The sequence below is a fragment of the Rhinichthys klamathensis genome, unplaced genomic scaffold (assembly GCF_029890125.1).
Source record: "Rhinichthys klamathensis goyatoka isolate OS25496 unplaced genomic scaffold, OSU_Roscu_1.1 h1tg000369l_1, whole genome shotgun sequence".
Taxonomy (NCBI): domain Eukaryota; kingdom Metazoa; phylum Chordata; class Actinopteri; order Cypriniformes; family Leuciscidae; genus Rhinichthys; species Rhinichthys klamathensis.
The window spans coordinates 1,990,725-2,010,468 of record NW_026606877.1 but is presented as its reverse complement, the minus strand read 5'-3'; the positions used below and the strand labels follow the sequence as shown (position 1 = coordinate 2,010,468).

Genomic DNA, 19,744 nt, shown 5'->3' with positions numbered 1-19,744 from the left:
TATTTTCATTACGTCTTCAACATTCTGTCTGTCAGGGACGACATACCTAATACATAATTGACTCTCATAAGCATAGATTCGGAAATCACAGTTTCCACAAAAATATTAAGCAGCACAACTGTTCAGCATTGATAATAATAATAACAGATTTGTGAGCAGCAAATCAGCATATTATAATGATTTCTGAAGGACACTGAAGACTGGAGTAATGATGCTAAAAATTCAACTTTGCCATCACGGGAATAAATAAAAATGTAAAATACATAAAAATAGAAAACAAGTCATTTTAAAATGTAATATTTCACAATATTACTGTATGTTTGATGAAATAATTGCAGCCTTATTGAGGATGACAGACTTTCAAAAACCTTTTAAAAATCTGACCCCGAACTTTTCAACGATATTGTATAACAATGCAAATTATGTAAATAAAGGCATAACAAATATTTTTGCCCTGCTAAAATTACCAACATATTTTGGGCTTTGATCAGGTTGTAGGGTTGACTCCAAGCTATTTAACCAATCCTGCTCACTCTTTTTTTTTTATCCAGCAAGAGCACATCAGTTATTCAGTGAGAAAGAATGTAGTTTCAGATCAACACCAGTATAGCAGGGTGGGACCAATATAAATATTCATGGTGCCCTGTGCAGTTTGTTTGCTCTTTTTGTTCAGAAAGGTCACATACACAAACACTACAAATGGTGAAAATGATTTTTATATCAGCATATCCAAATTCTTCACAGATAGCTGTATTTACAAGAACAAATCCAACATGAAACGTGAGTCCTAAAAATGTAAGTTCAGGATATACATTAGTCTTTTTCCACAGCCTTACGGGAATTAAACCAAACTGTGGTTTATTAACTGGAAGTTATCATTGGGGAACTGTTGTATGGAATACTGAGGGCTTCCTTGGTCTCAGCTATACTGCATAGAACAGAACACAAACATTTATACAAAAAAGGAAACATGTACACAGAAAATGGAAAGATTCAAGCATAAAAACAAAAAAGATTGATGTCCAGTCCAGTCCAGCCCTGTGTGAATCCAAACAAGACACAGACATTAACCATGTAATGACAAAAAAAAAATGTTGAAAAAAGCTTGTTCTAGGAGTCTTCTGCTTCCTTTCATGGCTTGCTTGAGTTTGTTTAGATTTGGAGTAGGATGACATCACTGTAGTTCACCAAAGACAAAATGAGTAGAAAACCAAAGAGCCGGTGGAGAGAAGATTCTGTTTAGGTAAAAACTTGTCTGTGCTGTCCTCTCACACACTCATTGTCATGTTTGGAGAATACTGCAAGAAGACAAGAAGGTATTTTAAATGGCTGGTGTACTTAACAAACGATCCTATGGAAAAATCTTTCTGCATACATACACTTTCACTTTGAAATGGGTTGAGGAAGTTGCCACTCATTTCTCCATCATCTCTTGGTGTGCCAGGCTGATTATTCATGCTGAGGTTTCCTGGTGAGCTCTGATGAATGTGAAAAAAAGAAGAAGTTTGAGGACAGCAAACACATTGGATTTCAGAGAAATGTACGTCAGAGTTTAAATATCTTTCAAAACGGTACAGAAATATCCCATACCTTTGGGAGGCTTTCAATGTCACCAGATCCTGTTGAATGGGGGGAAAAGGAAAAGACTAAAGTATTGAATGAAAGGCGAGAATGTGCAAATGGATGGAAAATATGTTTATGTTTGGCATTGTGCTGTGTCAGTTAAATCTGTCACACCTAATGAACCATTTATATGATGAGGCTCCATGCCTGCCATGCTGCCTATTGGGCCATCGGCACCTGAACCTAAAGGAAACTGAAAGGAAAAATGTCATAAGAATAACAAAATATACTTCTTATGTTCTTATTTTAAAACAACTCACATTTGGTCTGTTTCCATTTGGAGGGACTGAGCTGATCATGGTGTACATGTTGTCACTCGAATTGTTTGACTCTAAAATCAATATTGTACATCACACATTAGTTTTTTCATTATTAGCTAAAGATAAAATAACCGACTTGGTATGGGTAAACAATGCAGTGTGTTTCCTGCTGTCTAGCATTTACATAGGCTGCTACTAGCTTCTATGCTAATGCTAACTGAAATAGAACCATGATTGTTGACTGATGTGAAACACTGCATAACATCATAGCAGCAACTCACAAAAATATTGATTACGCATCACTGCTGATGGCAATGCTGTTAGCAAATGTTGCTAAAGGCTGGAATTCAAATCTAAACAGTCATATCTTAAAATCTGTTCAGTATTGTATTGTTTAGGATACAAGACTGAACCGATGTTAAATCACTATGTATAAAAAACACTTGCCGACTTTGTAAATAGTCACAGAGAAAATCTGGGCATCATACACTAAATGAATGAGGATCGCACACTACCCAACTTTCAAGTCATTCAAAAATAAACTTATTACTAGGAGACGAGTGACAAATGAAAACAATAATGTCCTAAAATCAACTCAAAATATCAAACATGCTTGATATCCACCAACTGGATGGAACACGACACCGTTTTCAATGAAAAAATGGAAAACTTTATGTGTTTTTGCAGTTCATTCACATGACAACGGCTTTATGAAAACGCAAACTTCTGAAAACAGGATTCAAAGTGCAAGTTATCGTCTCCGTGTAAAATACAAAAACGGGAGTTTGTGAAAACTGTGACGTCATGCGTGTGAATATTATGTGTTCAGTCTATATGGAGTGTAGTGTTTCTTTACAAAAGTGACATCGGCAACTACTGGCCTGGCAACGTAGTACGGCGTTTTTAATCATTTTCACGGATAGGAAAGGAAGAACTTCTCCGTTTTAAAAACATTGTTGTTGTGTAAACGTACACTGAGTCCTAATAGGCCGTGGGCTGGACCCTGAAATATAATATATATAATATATATAATATAAATATAACAAAAAAAAATTTACCTGCAGGACTGGGCATGATGGGTGTCCCGGGAGGTCCGCCTCCTGCTGGGGGACCCTGCAAACACACTGATTCTGCTTATTCACATGACCAGAGTGCGTTACCCAAAGTGTACCTAACAAGGTACTGTACCAGAGAGACAGCATTACATTACCTACCGAATAACTGCCTGGAGACGCAGATGAATAAGGGATCTACAGGGAGAAAGAAAATGTACTGGTATTTATATTGTTTAGGATGCAAGACTTCTGATCAATTATCATGCTATGTTGAGAACTAACCGAATTGTTATTTGGAGGATTGGGCCATGGTCTTCCTCCTGCAGGACCCCTTTACACAACAGCATACAGATATATAGTTTTATACAATTTAAACAGTACAACAATAGAGATTCTGACTTAATGATTGCTGAAGTATTTAGGGAATGATGATGAACTGTGGTCTGAATACAATTACATGTTAATCCCAGGCATTCCAGGTCCCAATATGGCATTTAGGGGAGGTCTCATCCCACCACCATAGTTCTGGAACATCAATTATACCCAATGATACATTACAATACACTCAAGTTTGTGAAAACGGTAACATGCTTACACACCTTTACCTAATTTCCCATGGATAACTCACCTGTGGTCCAATAGGAACCATTCCTCGAGGGGTCATCCGCTGCATAGGCCCACTCATGTTGGGATGGCCTTGCAAATGGGCAAATTAAGCAAAGAGGTTGCTTCATATATGCCATAGTTTTATGTATTATTATGGCTGTTTAAGGAATCTACAGACTTTTTTCACAATTTCTATAATTATAGAAAGAAATCTGGCAATTGTTGAATGGATTTAATAATTACATTTGATAGCTGCGCACACCATCAAATTAGCCTAAGTATTTCATTTAAAAAAACACACAAAGGGAAGAAGTAGAAGTGTTGACTTGATCATAAGAGTTGTTAGTATTTTAAATACCTGGCTGTCTGGTAGGATCCATCCCACTGGGAAGCAGAGGCTGGTTCCCAGGCCCCAAAGCCTGTTCAAAACCATTCAGACTGAAGTATCAGGCATTATAATGCGAGGAATGAAAACCTAGTTTCCGAAAGCAGAATATATTAGTGAAAATACCTGATTGGGTATTCTGAGAGAGCCTCTGGGCCCACCTGGGTATCGAGGAGACATAAACTGCTGAGGAAACACAAGGACAGAGAACAATTGATCTATTATCTATTACATTTTCAAGAACTGAACACAAATCCTTCATGGTTCACCCAGCAGACAAACCAGAGCAACTGGCACTATACATCACACCACCAGATGGCGACACTGCATTTCTATTTTAAATCTGTTATTTAGTCTTACAGATGTTCAACTTGGTTAAACTTTATCATCAACATATGTGGCTTCAATTTATCCCTCAATGCAAAACAGTATGCAAAACCTCAATGTAAATAGATATTCTTGGTCTTATTATGAATGAATCATTGATGCTCATTATTCCATTTAGGAATTATTTTACCCAACTCACATTAAGGTTTGGCTCCATTCTGGAAAATAACACCAACTTTTTATCACCAAATCGCAATACACATATATCCTGTTTTATATGTAAATACATCAAACAATGGATGTCAAAATGGCTTGCAAACAGCATTTCACATTGACCTCAAAATGAAAAAGTACTGTTTTAACGGATGTGTAGTAAACAACGCTTTATTTGTGATGTCCAAAGCAGATATCTCAGAGGGTTGGTTAAGATGAAACCATATCAAACTGAGTGAGTTTGAGAGGAGAACTGAAAAAAGGATTGTTAGAGCTGACGGCTGGATTCTTCTGGAGTCTGAGCTTAAGACTATCAACGAGCGAATGTCAATACACATCAGGCAGGACAGCAGCTCTCAGACTGCCTGCGACAGTTAATCGATGTACGTTCTGGTGCATTTTAACTGACGTACACACAGCCCAGTGTTTATGCACTCGAAATCCTCCTTCAAAAATACCACATTGTAACAGATAATTAAACAAATAATTGAAAAGACACACGTTTTCTCTTTCCAATTAAAAAATCAAAGTATGGAAATGTTTGCATAATCTGCTGTTATAGACATCCACATATAGTTTTCTTGGCCTGAATAAATATTTAATTGCCCATTCATTATAATCTCTCCTGACTGAGCACTGTCTCCCCGGCTCAACTGTCAATCACAGAGGAAGAAAATAATTAATTTTTATACAGTATTCCACACCTCCATTATCTGAATTCATTTTTTTTTTTACATGCTGCTCGTTTGTTGTGGTATAATCCTGTTTCAGACATTTAATATAACTGTCTTCCAATGGCCTTTATCAATAAGATATTTCAATATAATGAAGGTAAGCACAAAAAGACAAACAAACTCATGTTTATCAAATCAGAGGTGTCTCAGTGCAATACTTATAATATGTGTGTGTGTGTGTGTGTACCGTACCTGGAAAAATCCCGGGGGCAAAGGCATACCGTCCCCAGGAGGACTTCCAATCACCGGACTCTGTGTTGCACTCTATAGGACACACACACACACACACACAACTCAGTTTAAATACCCACACATAAAGGACACAGGAAGATTGAGGAAGAGGAGTAGGATTTCACATGTAACATATCACTTTGAGAATAACATACTCTATAAATAACCTGAAAATCAATGTATTTTTTGAAGAGCCAGTGCAATAAACAAGCAGGAAAAAAAATATTTTCAGCACTGGTGCTGTATAATAATTAGAGCTCTTTTCTTATAAGACAAGTTACTGTACACTTCAAAATCAGATACAAAAGTCACAACACAATAAGCAGGGACATTGTGACCACATTTAGCATGAAGAGCATAAGAGTAAAAAAAAAATTAGCCCACAATTTATTTTTTAATTCTGTCATGATTTGCTCACCCTCATGTTGTTCCAAACATGTATGACTTTTTCTTCAGTGGAACACAAAAAATATATATATTTTGATGAATGTTCGTTTTCCCATTGATGTCAATTGTATTTATTTTTGCACATACAGTTACCAACATTCATCAAAACATATTTTGTCATACAGGTCATACAGCTTTGGAATGACATGAGAGTAAGCAAATCAGGATATATTTCTTTTAATTGGGTGAACTATCCCAATTATTAGCCTGTAGTTTTAAAACCTCACATCTGAGATCACGTGCCCCAGCACTGACACACTCACACATACAAACCTAAGAGTTGAACAATGGGAGGAAATATGAAACAGTGGGAAGACATAGACACTGAGAAGTTGCACCTCCTGGCAAACACATTTTGTCCACTAAATAATTAAAAGCACTAGTGTTGGTGTACTACAGTTTCACTGGCAGTTTAGGCTTTACTCACTGGAAATGGAACAGTTTTCATTTTAATTAGATTTTTATATATGATTCACTGAAAAGTATCTTTATATGATCTTTAGTATAAAAAAAGCCTTTATGCTTTAATATACAAAATAATACAAAAAATAATGTTATTGTAATACAATAAAAAATGCAGTTTACAGTAATGAATGTCTTATGAGAATCATCGAGAACAATTGAGAATGACAAGAAAAAAAAAAAACATAAGTAAAGCATCCAGACAAAGTAATGAGAATTTTGGTGTAAAAAGGGCTTAATTGTTGTGAAAATATCATAATATGAACCTAGCCTTCATTTTAAAATAGGATTAATGTAAAATATAGTTTCTTATGATTTTCATTTAATTTTGAGGTGAAATATGGTTTCCCTGATATTCACACAGTCACATTTTGGGGACAGTCCACAGTCATCTCCTCCATGGCTCCACCCATCCGCCCCCCTATCCACCTCCTGAACCTCCAACCCTTATTCTTCATCATGCTAATCATCTGTGGATTACCTGAGTTTGTTTAATTAAATAAACCCTATTTGTCATTTAAGATTTTTTTTGCATCTCATGATGCAATCATCATCCTCTGGACTAAACCGTGACAACTAGTATATACAAGTGCAATTCAATTTCTTTGTTTATTTTCTCACTTCTTACTTAGTACTATACACATGGCCGAAATGTTCCAGATTCTTAAGGTTTAAGCCTGCAGTACATTTCCATATTTATTAGATTTGCTCCTTCTGTCTGCAATAAGGAGGCTGCATGCGCGCGCGCGTGTGTGTGTGTGTGTGTGTCAGAGAGATTCCTCCAGTGGCTGGCTGGGTAGAGAGACTCATTTCTCTACTCATTAGAGAAACGTGGGTAGAATGGCAAGTCCCATTGTCTAGACTTTCTCATCAGCTGCATCAGGACAACATAGTCCTCACACTCAGAGAGAGAAATAAATCTACTCAGCTCAAATTAGAGAAACAAAAAAACATTTGATCCAGGTTATAAGAACTCTTACACAGAGGATGAAAGGGGTAAAGCAAAACTGGAATTCAACCATGAAACAAACCAAAGAGTGCCGTACATGTAACTAACTAACCAAACAATCCAAAGTTAACTTGAGAGATATTGAGATATTGAAATATATCAAAATACAAAAACATCAAAATCACAAACTGAAATTCATCCTAAGTAAAGCAACATTTATAAATAAGGAAATTAAATTTAATGAAATAACAATGCCTGTTCGCTATACTCTGCCCTCTTTTGCTCTCATTCTCACATCTGTTCTTTTAAGCATGTGACTTGTTACATAAGCTCCACTGAGAGACAACAGAGATACATTATAGTGACAGTTGAACCTGAGCCATGTGTATAGGATGGGAAGAGTCGACTTTAAAGGGATACTCCACTTTTTTTGGAAATAGGCTCAATTTACAACTCCCCCAGAGTTAAACTGTTGAGTTTTACCGTTTTTGAATCCATTCAGCCGATCTCCGGTTCTGGCGGTACCACTTTTAGCATAGCTTAGCATACATCATTGAAGTGGACAAGACCATTAGCATTTCTCATTAAAAAATGACCAAAGTGTTTCGATATTTTTCCTATTTAAAACTTGACTCTTCTGTAGTTACATCGTGCACTAAGACCGACGGAAAATGTAAAGTTGCGATTTTCTAGGCTGATATGGCTAGGAACTATACTCTCATTCCTGCGTAATAATCAAGAAACTTCACTGCCGTACCATGAGTGCAGCAGGCGTAATGATATGACGCAGCGCCTGAAAATAGTTCCGTTGTGTTGACGGAAGGTGGCCTATTTTCAGGCGCTGCGTCATATCATTATCTTTACATTTTCCGTCGGTCTTAGTGCACGATGTAACTACAGAAGAGTCAAGTTTTAAATAGGAAAAATATCGAAACACTTTGGTCATTTTTTTTAATGAGAAATGCTAATGGTCTTGTCCACTTCAATGATGTATGCTAAGCTATGCTAAAAGTGGTACCGCCAGAACCGGAGATCGGCTGAATGGATTCAAAAACGGTAAAACTCAACAGTTTACCTCTGGGGGAGTTGTAAATTGAGCCTATTTCCAAAAAAAAGTGGAGTATCCCTTTAAAGCCAGCTGAGAATTGTGGTGGCAAACAATTTTCTAGTACTGAATAAGAGACAAACATGTAACAATTGTCTTTAACAATTATTTATTCCCTTGTAAGGAAAGGTCAACAGTCACACAGTCATTACAAAGTGCCTGCAGAGTGTGACAACGAATTGGGGACATCCTTCCTTCTTTATAGTCGTTCCTCCCCTAAGGTTGTTTCTCGAGGTTAAATGAAGATATGTCTTAGCCATATCCAACACATTGTTTAGTTTGTCTAACATATTTAGTCATATTATTTCCTTGAATGGAGACCTTCTGTCTCGGTCATACACTTAGTCACACATTAACTTTTGTCAGGTCATATACAAAGACATCCACACACACATATTCATAAGGATATATATAGACACTACATTAATCTAATTACCATCATATTTCTAAGATTCTATAAATATAATTAAGACAGACCAATATAACAACAGGAAATATATCAATGATACTGACAGGAAGAAAGTCTCTAGTCCTCTATTAATCTCTCTCTCGCCCCCTTCATCCATTCATCCCCTGTCATGTCGACACTTCCTGTTGAAACCCAAAATTGGATGTGGATTTATAGTAGTAAATAAATGTATAATTTCCATCATGTCCTTAATGAAATTCGGGACTTTTGCTGTTTGTGCCATTTTACTGACTGTGTCTGTTGTGATTAGTGGTGAGTTTTTTCAGAGACTCCTTTCACATTGTTGCGCCAGTATAGTTTGCAAAAAAGTGACTGTCCTTATAAGCAACTCATTGAGACATTTATTCAACCGATTCAATCAAGAACCCTCATTCATTCAGTAACTAAATAGGTGCCGCATCCAAAATCGCATACTTCCCTACTATATAGTAGGTGAAAAAAAGTATGTGACAAAAGAAGTGTGTCTGAATTCACAGTACTCATAAATGAGTGTGCCCGGATGACCTACTACTTCTGGAAAGATTCTGAAGTGTGCATACGATGGACACTTTACTATCCCATGAGGCCACGGAAGAGGATTTGTGAATGGCAGTGAAGCAACGCAACTGACGCTGGTAGGTCACGTGATAATGACATGGCGTATGTAGCACGTCCTGATCACATTTATACTAGGATGTACTTTTACGTATACAGCGTGCTTTTTTAGCGGTTGTTAAAGTCCCCCTGTTGTCAATAATTTTATCCCTTAAACCTCATCTTTAAATCACCAAAATTACATTTGAAATGTTTTTAACTGTGAAATGTTTTTTTTCTTCTTCATGGCTTAAAATAGCTTGAATGTAACTCTACACCCTTGCTTAATTTAGTACATGAATATGCAAATTACCCCCGCCTCCACTCACTCACACCAGCTCAGAGATGCACTCGCTTAACTTAAGTTACTGTAAACGCTGAACAATGGTATCGCTCTTTACAACGTCAGACACATAATGGTAATTAGTATGATTAGCCTTTTAAGCTATTATTATCAAACAGCTAATAATGTGTTGCTAATATTACACAAACCATGTTTCCGTTCACCATCTCAGTCTGCCTTCTAAAAATCAGCATCCTTAGAAACGCTTTGAACATCATAGAACGTCAGTGGAGAAAGGCATATAGTTAATCATAATAACGTAATAAACATCATATACATAATTCACCTGCTATATTGCTAAAAGTACCCGCTTTTTTATATCAACAGAAAACTATACCAGGATAACCTGGCTTCTCGAGACTCCCCTGCTTGCAGTTAATAATATGTGACATGATTTGTTACAAGGTAGTTTGTGACGCAAGAAACACCAGAGATTTCAAACCACATTTTTGAGACTGTCTTTGGTTTACTGCAGTTTTAAGGAAAAAATACTCCGCAATGGTGTTGACTTGTGAAGTTGCACATGGTTTGTCTTAAAGCATATTAAAAAACACAACATAGACAACATGACATCATGACTTTGCGTAAACATACACGCCACTTTCAAGTCAAGTGGCGTGTTATCTACACACATTTTGAGCTATCCGCGTGTATGTCCACGCCGAAATCTTTTGCGTGTATGTCTACGCCATTAAACGTCCGAGTGATTCCGCGTGTATGTGTACGCCGTTAAATGTCCGAGCGAAACGAAGCAAAATCTAGATCTACATCTGTGGAGCGATATTTCTTTTCCTAGGATGGTAGGGGAACACTCATAAATGGTATTAACCCCAGTGACGGGTAGGTTTAGGGACGGGGTTGGGGTAGGTCATATATTTATATATACATAATACAGTAATATAACGTTAAGTCAAAGGCGTTGATAAACACGCTGAAAAGCGATTATGCGTGTTGATAGCACGCCAAAAATGGAAATACGAATTGGCGTGTCATACATACGCCATTTCATGAGATCAGTCTGACATAGACAACATTAAAAACTTTATTTTCACCTTAAGTAATTACTTATTCAAAATAAGGACCTACTAAAGAGAGCATTTATGCATTTATGATGCAGCCACTGATTGTCTTTATGAGTGAGCCATTGAATCTTTCACTCAACCGATTCGTTCATCAACACTGAGTCATTCAGGAATGCTACTAATGTTTCTTGGAGGCTCAACGTTTGATTCTGCTGTGGCTTTGTTAGGAACCATTTTAAATGCTGGAGCAAAAACAAAGTATCTGGAAACCTTGTGTCTTACGACCTTGTGTTTTATGACCAAGTGTCTTACGTCTAGCACATGATACGTGTTCCTACACGTGGAGCTCAAGTTCAGCATTTAACGTCACCATGAAATCAACTGTGCCTTCATAATCTTTAATCAAAGTCCTCCTCTCTCTTGCAACAACATCTCTTCTCTGATGACGTTTACGGCGCGAGGGCAGGACAACCTGTTACTCACATGAGATCAGATCAGAGCAATAGCAAACCACAATGAACCAAAACAGAATCAAGCCCCACTCAATATTTGTTCCTGTTCAAGAAGCCGTTTCACTCAGATATACGTCACAATAGGGAGGAAAAGATGATCCCAACTTCCGTATCATGATGACTTTAAAAACACAGTTTCACATTCCACTGCCCTGCGTTTGGCATTTTTAAAAACGACCCCTTAAGGTACAACATTGGAATGGTTACTTAGAACACTTGTGTATTAAGAATGGAGCCAGAAGCCTCCTGGGTAATGATGCAGTCCTATACCCACCAGACAACCTTTCCCATAATATCTGCAGTCTAATCTAATGCAGCGATGAGGTCATCCTCACCACATCTCCTCTCCTGCTGTCTCTCTCTCTGCTGGAAACATTCTCTGCTTTACAGATGGCAGACGTTAACCAACCGGTGTGTTTAATTCTGTGTGTGTGAGAGGGGGTTACTTCAGGACAACAGTGTTTTCAGTTAACCCAGCTGCTAACTCACACCACCCTGAGTCCACCTCTCTGCCTCTGGAACACGGCCAACCAGACATTACAGGAACCTCTAAGAATATGTGTGTGCAATTCAGTTGTGTGTAAAAGTACATGGCTCATATTATGCATCAGCCCATACTGAGATTAACTACACAATAATGATTAAATGATTCACCCCATCATGCCAATCACCTTTCACACTGGCCCAAACAACACAGTGAGACATATTGAAAACATGTAAACGTTTTTTTGTTGTTGTTGTTGTTGTTGAGAAAATAGCCTGTTAATTTTAGCAGGTCACTTGGCACACTTTTTTTTAGACTAGAAATGTTTATTATTTCTCAGCAAATCTTGATAATGCAAGATGATATGATATGTAATCTTGAAAAATATTGTGTAAATAAATATTTTATTTGTATTATTTTATTGAGTATGTCTATGTGGCGAGCAGGCGTTCCCTCACGTCCCTCGGCCTCGTCCTGCTCGCCAGAGTCATGCAGTAATGTCACAGTATTATTCAAAATATAACATTATTATTATCATCATCCATAAGAAGTGCTAACCTCATTTCTGTCAAGCTAAAAATGTGTTAAATAGCTTCAAAACATGGAAGGAAAAATAGACCACTAAGCCATGCATGTCAGATCTTATTAGAACAATGAATTAAGAAAGTCATTGATTGAACTGCACATTTTAAAGTGAAAATCTAAATCTGGAGCACCCCGATTTTCTTTGGCAAGAGATAAATGTTTAAGATAAACAAAGATCAAAAAGCACATGTAGGCTATACTATTCAGTGTAGCAGCAATAATCCAAGCTTGAATGTGGGTACACTGTGTGAAATATCTCTCTCCATTCAGGGGTGAAAATCTTCATTAACATGCTTGAATAGGCTGCATAATATTATAAGCTATTTCATGCTGTCGTGCTTCCCCTCTTCCTCTCATGTTTAATTTGCTGCTGTTTGTGTTCTACTCTGTGCGAACACAAAGAAAATGAAAGTGCAGATGAGACTAGCCCTAAGCCAGACAGGAGAAAATCACTAGGGAATATGAAGGATGTGAATGTAAAGACAAAAGCTTATCAGAACTTGACACAGAATTTGCTCAGGATTTGCTGATTTATTAAATGGTAATGATTAATCAAATGGCTTGTAGTTTTAGCTACAAACTTCAGTACATATCTACAAAATTCATATATTCAGTATTTAATAGAGCATTCCATGATTGTCAGGAATATCACAGTGTGATTTTAGTAGTGGATAATATATTGCATTTCTACACACCCTATACCATCATATTGCATTTATGTTTTAGTATATTCAACCACAATCAAAATGAGTTGTTCCTCATCAAGTCCCTTGCCGGTAACACTTTACAATAATAGTACATGAATAATCATGTACTAATACCTGAATTAATAATTACTTTACTATGAACTAATGATGAGTTTAGACATGTACTAATGAGGAACTAACCTTAACTACGACATGAGTCATATAAATTCCTGCATTAATATACCATCTTAACTACACGCTAGTACATGCTTGTTAATTAATGCATTAATTAACATTTCGGGGTAAACTAAATCAAACTTGCTCTAGAAAATGGACACATTTTGTGGCCCAAAAGAAGAGCAAGAACCCTAACTGACTAACAACCAACTGCATTATGATATAAAGACAGTAAACCAATCCATAAAATAACCACATAAATAACCGTCATCTGTGCTAACACTGATTTTAATTTGGAAAATTGCATCTGTAAATGAATATGTTATTGTAGGTATTTCACTCTTGATGGAAGCAGTGGAATCACTTAAAACAGAATGAGATTAAATTGTTTTTAATGATGAATGCATCATTGTGTGTTCAATGAGTAAGGTTAAACGTAAACATTGCAAGACATCTAGTGTCATTCACTGATGTTTTGTGACAGTTGCTGGTGTCAAATTTATGAACAATTTTACATTGTGCCCTTTTAGTACATCTTTCTTCTGATCTAGAACATGTTTGATTTAGTTTACCCCGAAATGTTAATTAATCCATTAATTAACAAGCATGTACTAGCGTGTAGTTAAGATGGTATATTCATGCAGGAATTCATATGACTCATGTCGTAGTTAAGGTTAGTTCCTCATTAGTACATGTCTTCACTCATCATTAGTTCATAGTAAAGTAATTATTAATTCAGGTATTAGTACATGATTATTCATGTACTATTATTGTAAAGTGTTACCAATTTGCCACCATATATTTTCAGTTTCCAGGTTGACAGTGAAATATGTAGTTCAGTCATGAAACTCTAGAGGGCGCAGGCTGATAGCTCCTTTACATGCAATCTGCAAGCAATCACATCATTACCGCATGGCGCAAGCTGATTGGCCTCTGTTGATCATGCAACCAATGAGATTGCTTGCTCAAAATTTAAATAGTCTAGTTCATCATTTGCTGTAAGCTAGTCCTGCAGCATGCTATACAGAGTAGGTCTGAACGATTCATCGAAATCGAATAGCAATCGCGATTTGAAACGTTGCGATCAGCTAATCGTAAAAGGCTGCGATCTGGATGAATTTTGGGGAAAAAAAATGCTGTGAGTCTGTCCTAATGAAATAATAAAAATACATTTCTCTAATGACAACAATCATTATGATTCTAATTTTGAGCAAAATAATTATCAATTTAACCATTATGCAGCATTGACAAAAACTAGATTAAAGTGCTCAGACTAAAACTTGACTAAGCAAAAACAGGACACGGTTGACTAAATCTGATAAAAACTAAAAAGTACATTTGACAGGACTAAGATTAAATTAAAAACAAATTGCTGACAAAATGAACACTACTGCATCTGCTAGACTACAAGGTGGAATCGTGGAATAGTCTACAGTTAAAGGCATGTTGTACTCCTTTAATTTAGAGTGTGTGCTGCACACTATTGAGATGAAGCTTGACTTAATATCGCAATATCTCTCCGAAAAATTGTAAGTAAATATTTTTCCCAAATCGCACAGCCCTACTACAGAGTTCTTCTAGAACCCTCCACCTCCCCCAGCTCAACTTGCCTAGATCTGCTATGGGATGATTTATGTATGTCTATTCATGCAGCAGCAGCAACATATCCTATATGCTCACAGCAGCGTGTCTGTGTATCGATTAGCAGTAGCAAGTCCATATTTGCGCTGCAGCAGCAACATCAGCGTAGCAGATCTGTTACTTACGATCTGCAATTCAGACTATGAGATTGCATGACTGGACACAACTGTTGCATAAGTAATTAACCAGAATATGTTGTAAGTATTAAAACATGGTTTAGTAGTTTACTTCACTTTGTGTACTTAGTCTGAACAGTCTGACCTCTCATCACCAACTGTTGTATAAATGTATTATAATTTGATTTACTCGTCTGAGAAGAACATTGAGATCATTTAAAGTCTAAAAAAGATCAATGATCAGTCACTAGACTGAAGATTCAGCTTCATGTTATATTTAACGATATGTAATGCAATGATAAAATTGTGTGTCATCTCATCTATTCGAAAATGTATGACTATTTAAAATTGGAACTATTTAATATGTGAACTATTCCGCTACGACAGGTGACCCACTCTGATGGAGCAACTGAGGGAAAGGTGTAGCCCTATTCGGTCAAAATAACACTGACAAAATCCAACAGATCTCCAGAGTTTCAGGCTTCATTCAATTTGTGTAAAAGAACAGAAAGGCAACAGAGTACCAGTCATTGTCTGCTGTTTTTTTTTTTTTTTAAACAATGTGGGAGAGTGGGTAAAAATAGAGTGCGTTTATGATTGTCAGGGAAATGGAATGTCCTCGTTTAGGCAGGAGAGAATAATCTGAAAAGCACTTACAGCGCAGCAGTAATATTTCCATGCTAAAAATGGCAGTTAAACAATGGAAATCAATGCGGGTTGAGTCACTGGATCGTTCATCAGGATTTAGTTACTTTACATTTTGGACTTGTATATTAAGTGAGAATATTACAATTTGTGTTATGTAAAATTGTTACTGTTGTATTGCTTAAAAGCACATAAATATAGAGACCACAATTTTGCAACAAATTTTATTTATTTTATTTAAAATATATTAATAAATGATGCGAGTATAATAATAAAAAAATGTATTAAATAAAGTGTAGGCATATTAAATAAAGAAAAAAATCCCTACAATAAAATTGAATTTATCTATTTATCTCTCATCCATCCATCCATCTATCTATCTAATATATACACTCTATATATATATACACTCCCCTAAAGGATTATTAGGAACACCATACTAATACTGTGTTTGACCCCCTTTCGCCTTCAGAACTGCCTTAATTCTATGTGGTATTGATGCAACAAGGTGCTGAAAGCATTCTTTAGAAACGTTGGCCCATATTGATAGGATAGCATCTTGCAGTTGATGGAGATTTGTGGGATGCACATCCAGGGCACGAAGCTCCCGTTCCACCACATCCTAAAGATGCTCTATTGGGTTGAGATCTGGTGACTGTGGGGGCCATTTTAGTACAGTGAACTCATTGTCATGTTCAAGAAACCAATTTGAAATGATTCGAGCTTTGTGACATGGTCCATTATCCTGCTGGAAGTAGCCATCAGAGGATGGGTACATGGTGGCCATAAAGGGATGGACATGGTCAGAAACAATGCTCAGGTAGGCCGTGGCATTTAAACGATGCCCAATTGGCACTAAGGGGCCTAAAGTGTGCCAACAAAACATCCCCCACACCATTACACCACCACCACCACCAGCCTGCACAGTGGTAACAAGGCATGATGGATCCATGTTCTCATTCTGTTTACGCCAAATTCTGACTCTACCATCTGAATGACTCAACAGAAATCGAGACTCATCAGACCAGGCAACATTTTTCCAGTCTTCAACTGTCCAATTTTGGTGAGCTCTTGCAAATTGTAGCCTCTTTTTCCTATTTGTAGTGGAGATATGTGGTACCCGGTGGAGTCTTCTGCTGTTGTAGCCCATCCGCCTCAAGGTTGTGCGTGTTGTGGCTTCACAAATGCTTTGCTGCATACCTCGGTTGTAACGAGTGGTTATTTCAGTCAAAGTTGCTCTTCTATCAGCTTGAATCAGTTGGCCCATTCTCCTTTGACCTCTAGCATCAACAAGGCATTTTCGCTCACAGGACTGCCGCATACTGGATGTTTTTCCCTTTTCACACCATTCTTTGTAAACCCTAGAGATGGTTGTGCGTGAAAATCCCAGTAACTGAGCAGATTGTAAAAATACTCAGACCGGCCCGTCTGGCACCAACAACCATGCCACGCTCAAAATTGCTTAAATCACCTTTTTTTCCCATTCTGACATTCAGTTTGGAGTTCAGGAGATTGTCTTGACCAGGACCACACCCCTAAATGCATTGAAGCAACTGCCATGTGATTGGTTGATTAGATAATTGCATTAATGAGAAATTGAACCGGTGTTCCTAATAATCCTTTAGGTGAGTGTATATATATGTTAATAAAGATGAAATCCCTTCTGGAAATATGTCTAATGTAGCCATTACTCATTTTAAAGGATTATATGATTTAATGACATGTCTTTATCATTTCATGCATGACTGAGGATCATGTGGCACTTCACATGATTGACACATAAACTAAAAGTGGAGGCTCTTACTGTAATGAACTGTGGCTGGTCAGCAGTTCATCTTGATCATTCTGGTCCTGAGGTCAATATAATTTGTGGTAGATAAACAGGCACCTGACTTGTAGTTGGAGTCAGTGTTAGCGGTATTAGAGGAACAATGAGGTTATTATGCTCATTTTGAAATAACCCAAATGGGTCATTATTTCTTATAGACAAGCCTTTAATCTAATCACACTTCATATTTTTCTCTATTGCTATCTCTGTTTCTCTCTCTTTCACACTCAGAACAAAGGTCAAGATGTCCTCCTCCCTCTAGCCAAGATGACCGCAAACGCATGACATCATTGCTAATGCCTCCAGCACGGACCACCAATTTATCATCCTTCCCGCTTTTCATTCCCCTCCTGCTCTCCTTACCTCTCCTTCTATGAGCTGTACACTCACTCACAATTATCCTGCAAGGCTTCTCAGGGACCAGCTCTAAATCACTCTGTGCTGTTCTATAGGTCAGTGGATTCCTACTGGTTTTGTTTAGTTCAAAACACTGAAATGTATTAATTGGTTTATTAGTGGTTAGCAGCAGCCAATAAAATCATGGTAACAGCACAAAATCCTGTTTATCCTCATTGCAGGAGAACAAGTATTTATACTCACATAGTCATGAAAAGCTTTGGCTTCACTTGAGTGTTCACATGATTCTCTCCTCTCAGAAGCAGCACAGTAGAGGTCCCAGAAAACACTGCGATAAAAGATGCACAATATAATATAAAAAGACTAATACTGCAGTCTGAGAATGAATCACTATCCTCAGTTAATTAAAGCTCTATTTGGACGGGACTAGTTTTCCCTGAGGAAATGTTTGTTTCACAGATGTACTTTGAGATTTGTTTTATCCTGTCAGAATTAAATATGTCTGTTTTCTTGCATAAAATTGTATACATTACAAAGCATATACGGTTCTGCTAACTTGGGGATCCTCTGAGAAATTGTATTAATTATTGGTGGTGAGAATGTCTGTGATTTACACTATCATTCAAAACTTTGGGGTCAGTAAGATTTTTATTTGGAACTTGGCATCTTGGCATTTAAAAGGAATTCATATATTTATTCAGTAAGGATGAATTAAATTGATCAAAATTGACAGTAAAGACATTTATAATGTTACAAAAGATTTCAAATAAATGCTGTTCTTTTGAACTTTCTATTCATCAAAGAATCATGAAAAAAATATTAAGCACACCACATTAAGCAATAAGCACAAAATATTATCATTTTCAACATTGATAATTATAAGAAATATTTCATTACCATATCTAACCGTTCTATCACCATTCATTATCGCATAAGTAAAATGAAAAATACAACTTATGTCAAGTACTGAGAATTAACACATTAAAGAGTGCCTGATCACAAACTACACAGAACTACACTACCTTAATTAATTAATTCCCTTAATTAATATATTGTATACTGTAATATTATTATATATTTATTTTTATTTTTATGAGTTTCGTGTTGCACACATCCAGACAACATGATCTCCATAATCCCCATCCAGAATATATAAACACTCCACCTCAGTGTCAACTAGAGATCCCATGAAATTACAGACGTTCATATTCTAATAATTATTAGAATAAAGTATAAAAAACTCAAACGTATTTTAGAACACTAATCCCATTCATATAGTGCTAAATAAATCTGCTTTTCAAGCAGATAGTCTTACCACCACCATGAGTGCAAGAACCCTGGCGGCTCTCCTAATGTTATATTCTTCTCCCATCGGATCTGCCGAGTTAAACAGAGAACAAAGGAAGAGTTATAAAGATTCAGAGACAAGTCGACCTGTGCTCCCTTTGTGATTTAAACATAATTAAAGGCAAATTCTGCCACGGGGAGCTGAACTTTGAGTCAAACATGGTGCCTAGAATAAATGTGAGGGATAAAACTGAAACTTGGCATCTGTTTGAAAGAGTCTCAGTGTGACTCAGTCATTATTCAATTCAGTTAACCAACTGACACTTCGCTAAGCTCCATCCTCCTTGGTTGTTAACTTGGAAGGAATTGGACATTTTCAAAGAAATGGCAACATTGACCACTAGCAAAATGACCTACAGGTTTTTTTGCACCCAAGACTAAATGAGACGCAACAACAACAAACTACTGGAGACGGCAACAACCAGAGGTAGGGGTCTCGACTTGCATGGCTTGAGTCTGACACGAGTAGCAAATTTATGACTTAGGCCTATATGACTAAATTAAGAAAATGACTTGACTTTGACTTGAGAACCAATGTCTCTAAAGTCAACTTGGATTTGAA

General features: G+C 36.9%; 2 protein-coding genes across 3 annotated transcripts in view; both read right to left on the bottom strand.

Moving 5' to 3' along the window:
* The window catches only part of ifngr2 (interferon gamma receptor 2), a 187,631-nt gene extending 173,699 nt beyond the window's left edge, over positions 1-13,932 (bottom strand). The window contains exon 1 of the mRNA XM_056233373.1: positions 13,922-13,932. The gene's annotated coding sequence lies outside the window, so the exon portion shown is untranslated. The remainder of the gene's footprint in view (positions 1-13,921) is intronic.
* Positions 1,255-19,744, bottom strand: part of ssbp2a (single stranded DNA binding protein 2a) — a 29,972-nt gene continuing 11,482 nt past the window's right edge. Inside the window, exons 3-17 of one of the 2 annotated variants that reach the window (XM_056233371.1) lie at positions 19,151-19,212; positions 18,079-18,163; positions 5,396-5,467; positions 4,056-4,115; positions 3,903-3,963; positions 3,567-3,634; positions 3,396-3,463; positions 3,221-3,269; positions 3,098-3,133; positions 2,942-2,996; positions 1,884-1,954; positions 1,738-1,816; positions 1,591-1,619; positions 1,380-1,478; positions 1,255-1,298 (exon numbers count right to left, since the gene is read on the bottom strand). In XM_056233371.1, the coding sequence (XP_056089346.1) occupies positions 1,269-1,298; positions 1,380-1,478; positions 1,591-1,619; positions 1,738-1,816; positions 1,884-1,954; positions 2,942-2,996; positions 3,098-3,133; positions 3,221-3,269; positions 3,396-3,463; positions 3,567-3,634; positions 3,903-3,963; positions 4,056-4,115; positions 5,396-5,467; positions 18,079-18,163; positions 19,151-19,212 (924 nt within the window). In that variant the 3' untranslated portion in view covers positions 1,255-1,268. The remainder of the gene's footprint in view (positions 1,299-1,379; positions 1,479-1,590; positions 1,620-1,737; positions 1,817-1,883; positions 1,955-2,941; positions 2,997-3,097; positions 3,134-3,220; positions 3,270-3,395; positions 3,464-3,566; positions 3,635-3,902; positions 3,964-4,055; positions 4,116-5,395; positions 5,468-18,078; positions 18,164-19,150; positions 19,213-19,744) is intronic. The other variant, XM_056233372.1, reaches the window with a different exon arrangement.